We start from the raw sequence: 6,000 nt of genomic DNA, 5'->3' as shown, positions 1-6,000 counted from the left end.
CTCTCAATCTGTTAAATAAATAAATAAAATCTTGAAAAAAAACAAAAAGACTTATGCTGGAAACTTGTGGGTCATCTTCCCCCACCCCTCCTTCACTCCCTGAGGCAAATCAATTACCACATCCCATCCAGTCTCCCTACCGATAATATTTCAAGTCTGAGCATCTCTCCCCATCTCCATCCTGTTACTCCAAGCCACAGTCATTAATAATTCACATAATTGCAGTCTCATATTAAAAGCAATTCTGTCTTTCAAACTGCCCCCCTCTCATCCACATCCACACCGGTTTCAAGAATCATTGAAAAGCTCAAGTCTGATCATGTCACACTGATGAGTAAAACTCCATGATCCTCAGATCCCGTATCCTGTTATGCTTCCCGTGCTGGCCTGGATGGAGCTTATCACCCCAGCTGTCTGTGCTCCAGCCCTCCTGATGACTTTCAGTTTCCTGGGGCTTCCCCCCCTTTGCCCCTCTTGAAGACTACGCCTTTGAGTCTCACTTAAATGTTATTTGCACAGGGAGGCCTCCCTACACCCCAGAACCGCTGTGTTGCTTCCTTTCCGTGGTATCACATGAGGCTACCCTTTCTGCATTGTAACCTTCCTCCTGTGTTTAATTTCTTTCTCAAGATTTGTCTCCATGGGGGCTTTGATCATGTTGACAGCTAACTCCCCAGTGCCCGAAACAGCTCTTCTGTCATAAGGGAATGTAATAAATATAGGTCAAATCAAGAAGTACATGAATCAATTAACACAGGGAGGAGTTGGACTGATGCTTTGATGTGAGATAATATGTCAAATTGTTGGGGTGCGAGAGATCCAGGTGGAGGCGTGTCCTCTCTAAACCAAGGCGCTTGAAAAACACTGTACTTCCCCTGAGAAGTTTCCACTGCTTCAGCCATGCCCCCTTCCTGCACAGACCCCAGACACACATCTCCTGGTTTTCTAGAGACAGGAGAATCCATACCTTGCTACTATATCACATCAGATAATCTGTAAAAATGAACAATAGCCTTGGTCATTATGTTGGTCCTTTGCTTCTCTTGCAAATGTGCTGGATTGTGACCTCTGAAATGAATGCTTTTCAAAAACAGGTGTACAGCACCACAGGCTGAAAGGAATTCATGGTGTGAGAAACTCCAAATGGCATTCTGACAGAGGTCTCATCCCCCAGCCCTGATTTCATTCCCCTGATAACTGCTGGGGTTGAGTATTTAGTGATTATTGGTTCCATGGGGATGAGGATTGGGTTAATCCCAACCACAAAAACTCACTTGCCTGGGGTAGAGAGATTTCTGCCCTTTGGGTACTTGGACAAGCCTGCTGATGTACAGAAGGTTTAGGTTACAATGAGGTATGGCTGCTATAGGAATCATGTATGACCAATGACCAAAGAGGAGACTAAGGTTTGCAACTCAGAAGAGTTGGCAAATTCCTTAACTGAGGTTTTTTTTGTTTTGTTTTTGTTTTTGTTTTGTTTTGCCTGCTCTAAGGTTCCTTTTCTTCATTACAGATAACAGCACAGTGGGAATATTCTGGAGTTAGGAAGAACAAACTTAACTTCTAGTTCAGCTTCACTAGCCACATGGATGTGGGGAACTTACTTAGTCCCCAGTTTCTTATCTGAGGCGTGAATGCACTAACACAAGCCCTTCTTCTTTTGTCCATTCACAGTGCTCTCCCTCGAGCTGGCCCCAGAACTGAACATGCTATTACCCCTGCTCAATAGCCATTTTAAAATAAAAAATATGGTTTTCTCATGCTCAGAGAAAGGATCACTCGGCTCAGACTATGATTTCCTGGGCACTTCTGGGCCTGCACCATGGTGCTGGTGCCAGAAGCAGGAAGGACAGCTGGGGAGCCCTTGGTTATACTCACAGGCCTGAAACAGGGTCTTGCTGGAGATAGGGCAGGGCTTTGGCATTAGCAATGATCTCCTGAGGCAGAGATGAGGGCTCCATGCGCTGGAACATGGGTGCATTTTTCTGTGTTAAAAGCAAGAAGGAGGAAAAAGGACTCAAGTGATGACAGGGTCTACCAACAGGGGACCGGGGATCCCATTTACTTGGGTAAGACAGGATCATGCCTGATTCTCTGATCTGGGTTTCTAATCCCCAGCACTAGAAAGTTCCTGGACCCCGCACACTAGCCTCTGCTTCCGAGCATTTGTAGGGCACTGTGCCCCAGGGAGGTGCAGGCTTGGCCCTAGAGGGGCCCTCTAGTAACCCCTCCTGCCACCACCACGGCCACTGTCAGTGACCCTCACCTGCTCTTCCAGCTGCTGCCTCTGCTTTTTCACCTTACTCTGCTTGTAGTAGTCCATGATCATCATTGCGGCATAGATTTTGCCCACAGTCAGGTCCGAGGCTAGAACCACAAAGGTGGCATGGAAGGGAACAGGGAAAAGACAGGTGGCAGAGAGTGAGGACCACTCGCAAGCTTCCCCGCTCTCTGCAGCAGTTTGCTCCCTCTGCCGCCCATCTATAGTTCACATTCATGGAGAGCGCCACGTGTGCCCGACCCTGGAGATACAGAGTGACGAGGTCCCAGATCTGCCCTCGGAGAACTTCCACTGCCGCGGACGATGAGGATATTGATGAGAAAGAGTAAGATAAGAGTAAAGTGTCACCTCCACTGGTCTAGATTCCCATCTCTAAGTCACAGCACCCTCATTCCCAACTACGTGAAGGTTGGCTGAACCCTATCATGTACCAGGAGAGCTCTGTGCCCAAGAATTTAACCCACAACTACAGTGACCTGTCTTGAAAAAATGTTTTCAGTGCATGCAGAAGGGATTAAGAAGTGAGGGATCTGGGATTCCTAAGGATAAAAGAGCACCCTTTCCTTATCTCTTTGGTCACTTCCTGTTCCCACAGAGACAATGCAACCCAGGAGGAGACCCCGCACCTTTGGGCATGGGCACAAGCAGATCTAGCATCTTCTGGGACAGGTGGGGCCAGATGGCCAGGGTCTCCTTTTGTAGCTCTGAGTCTAGCTGCTGTCTGTCTGCACCACCTAGAAGATAAATTTTAATAAGTAGGACAGACACGCAAATACCAAGGACTGAGGGAGCAGGTCGGGGCGGGAGCTGAATCAGCAGGGCCCCTCATATGGTCACTGGAAGTTCTGGCACTGAGTGACTGTGGATCTTATAACACCAGGTCTTTCTGCTGAAGAAGCAGAACACAATTTGGCTCTCCTTTTTAGTGACTCAGGGATATCCTGCCACAGAGATCTGAGGCCCCGAGACCAAGAGCAGCTTCCTTATTCATTTGAAACACCTCCCAAGTGCTTAATACATCAGAGGAAAAAATGAAAAGAGCCATAAAGAGACTCCCCTGCCTCATGAGATGTACATCAATTCTTCCAGTGACTCTGAGTCCCTGGTCTGAGTGACCTGAGTTTTGGATCAGGCGAGAGCAGGAAGGCTGGAGGGCCATCTGGAAGTAGTAAGCCTGTTCTCTCTCCTCAGTCACTGCAAAAGACATGGAGAGGAGCAAAGTGCTGCCCTCTACAACTCCAGCTGCGAACCTTCCGGGGCATCAGAGATACCAATAAGGAAGAAAGGACAGAATCAAAAGTCTTATGCTCAATGAGCAAAGACTTCTAAAATGCCTACTGTGTACCAGACCTGGAAGACTGCAGGCTGGTAAAGCTGAAAGGAGCCTTAGAGATGATCAGACCATTCATTCTTCCAGGAGGAGATGACAAACATTATAGTCACCAAGTCAGAGGTGAAATTAGGACCCTATAGAGCTGATTTCCACATCACGGCGTTGTCAGATGGATCCGAGTTCGAACATCTTCATCTTGTGCCCGCCTTGGGTGAGTCGTTCCAGAATCCCGTTTTCCCTCCCCGGCTCACCTTTGGCGATCTTGATGTCCAGAGCTGTCCGGATCAGAGCCATCAGTGTGGAGGTGAAGTGGACCGTCATGTCCTCAGCCACTGGCATATTCATCAGGACCAATCTCTGTGCGAAAGAGAGGAAACAAAACAGCAGGAAGAAAAAAAAAATACCAAAAGAAACCTTGGTGAGAAGTGAAGAAAAGTCAGGGGTCAAATGCAGAGACAAAAAAGAAGGGCAAGGATTCCCTGTCCCTGATCCTACCTCTCCCCTGCTTCTCACTTCAGGCGCATGCACGACTGCGTAGTAAGCCAGTTTTTTTCCTCTAGGAATATCACCAAATTCCCAAAAGTCATTCTTCAGGACTCCTCTACGGTCCTAAGAATGTCTTTAGTAGGGACGGAAAGTGATTTCTCAGAGAAGTGGCTCGGAGAAAACGGTCAGCTCTAGGAGGTGACTCCATTCCCAGATTCGAGGCTGCCGTTCCCCTTTGTCCCCCAGACACCCCCAAAACTCACATGGAAAGACAGTGATGGGGGAGATTTCGCTCTGCTTATCTGACTTGAAAGATGCATCCTGATGCCCCCTTTTTGAGTCTTTAAAAGGTGAAATTTGCCAGCACATGACTAAACATGCATAAGTCCAACTTATCCAAAGGATGAGGTGGAACAGGATAGAGAAGGGGAGAGTGCAAACAGGGTCTAGGGGAAGAGGCTGGGCAGCGCGGAGGAGAGAGAATGAGAGAGGGGTGACCGAGGCAGGAGCAGAGTGGGCAGGCCTTGCTCCCCTCGCCCGAAGGAAGGGATCAAACTGAAATGGCCAAATCCACTTTCCAGAGAGTATCTTGCTTTTGGAATCCTTTGACTTTTCCTCCAGGCCCCACACCCCCTCTCCCACCAAGCTTCATCCCAGAAATTCAAAGAACTTAATACCACATCCCACCACCTGGTCCTTTTGGATGTGGCCATCATGAGCAAAAAGGATGCCAGCCTGTGAGCTGTGCATGAAGAGCCATGTCCTGGACCCTAAAGGGCCCTGTTCCAAGGAGATGCTCTCTGGAGCCGTACAACTTGGAGGTAGAAGCAGCAGAAGGTCCTCTGGCAGAACCACCAGCCTAGCAGGGAGGGACGTGTCTCTTCCCAAGGCAGGATCTTTAATGCTCCATTGGAACATCTCGCCTAATGTGATTCCACAGACACGGTGTCTTAGAGTGTAAAGTCAGTTTCTTGTTTGTATCTGAGTGCCATCTCTCTCCCACTTCCTTAAGCTTCTAGACAAAGTGGCAACACTGCTGGGGTGCATTCCTAGATGAAGGAGCTCCAGAGTGCTGGGTCAGTCTAAACACCATATAGTAACTATTACTAACAGGTGGAGAAGAAAAGCAGACCCCAAAGCTCTGAGTACCCTGAGAGCAGGTGACTTCCCATATACAATGCTGCTCTGAGCAGGCTATGGGGAATCCTCCCGTGACTCCAGGGCCAGGCCCCATCATCAGTCATGCCAAGAATGCAAGTCTGATGTGGAGGGCAACTTGTGCCCATTGTCACCTTTCCCCTTGTACTGACAAGAGAGCCCAGCAGCTGGGCCAGTAGGGGAAGGGAGCTGGATCCTTCCGTGTGTGTCACGGAGGTATGTTCTCCCCTTTTTTTGATACCTAGAAGGAACCATGCCATGGTTCCTTCCTACGTCAAAGGAGAAGAAGTTTGTTAAGAGTTTACCCCTCTCCTAAAAAATTCTTGAACCACGTTTAGACAAATTTCTGTATTTATTTTCTTAGCTTATCTAATGGAAGATTTTGTTTTATATATAGGCTCTGATAGGAGTTTTGCTATAAGGCTTCCTTCTTGCCCATATATGCTATCTTGCCGGCCACCACTCAGCCTCCTCTGAGGGAACACGCTACTTAACACTTCCTTCCCGGTAATCTGCCCACAAGAAGCCACACGCTTGGAGAAACGCAGACTCACCCAAACCACGCCCCAAGGTGCAGAGTCTTGCCAACCGCGCTTTGTAGTGTTCTAGGACTCTGTACTTCCAGGAACCTTCCTTGCCCTTCCATCTCATGGTTTCTTTTCCCCTCGGTTCCCTCCTCCACCACTCCAGCCCCGCGTCCTCCCCATGTGCTGGCCTCCCCACAGCGGGGCCCCATTTCCTG

At 48.6% G+C, this 6,000-nt stretch overlaps 1 protein-coding gene across 6 annotated transcripts in view; it reads right to left on the bottom strand.

Moving 5' to 3' along the window:
• The window catches only part of CACNA1E (calcium voltage-gated channel subunit alpha1 E), a 497,661-nt gene that overhangs the window by 15,189 nt on the left and 476,472 nt on the right, over window positions 1–6,000 (bottom strand). For all 6 annotated transcript variants that reach the window (XM_082701733.1, XM_082701731.1, XM_082701735.1 and 3 more), the window contains 4 exons: window positions 3,866–3,971; window positions 2,908–3,015; window positions 2,267–2,367; window positions 1,879–1,985 (listed from right to left, as the gene is read on the bottom strand). In XM_082701733.1, coding sequence (XP_082557859.1) covers window positions 1,879–1,985; window positions 2,267–2,367; window positions 2,908–3,015; window positions 3,866–3,971 — 422 coding nt within the window. The remainder of the gene's footprint in view (window positions 1–1,878; window positions 1,986–2,266; window positions 2,368–2,907; window positions 3,016–3,865; window positions 3,972–6,000) is intronic.

The sequence above is a fragment of the Mustela nivalis genome, assembly GCF_964662115.1.
Source record: "Mustela nivalis genome assembly, chromosome: 16".
Taxonomy (NCBI): domain Eukaryota; kingdom Metazoa; phylum Chordata; class Mammalia; order Carnivora; family Mustelidae; genus Mustela; species Mustela nivalis.
The sequence above is the reverse complement of the archived record's forward strand: the minus strand, read 5'-3'. Positions and strand labels throughout refer to the sequence as shown.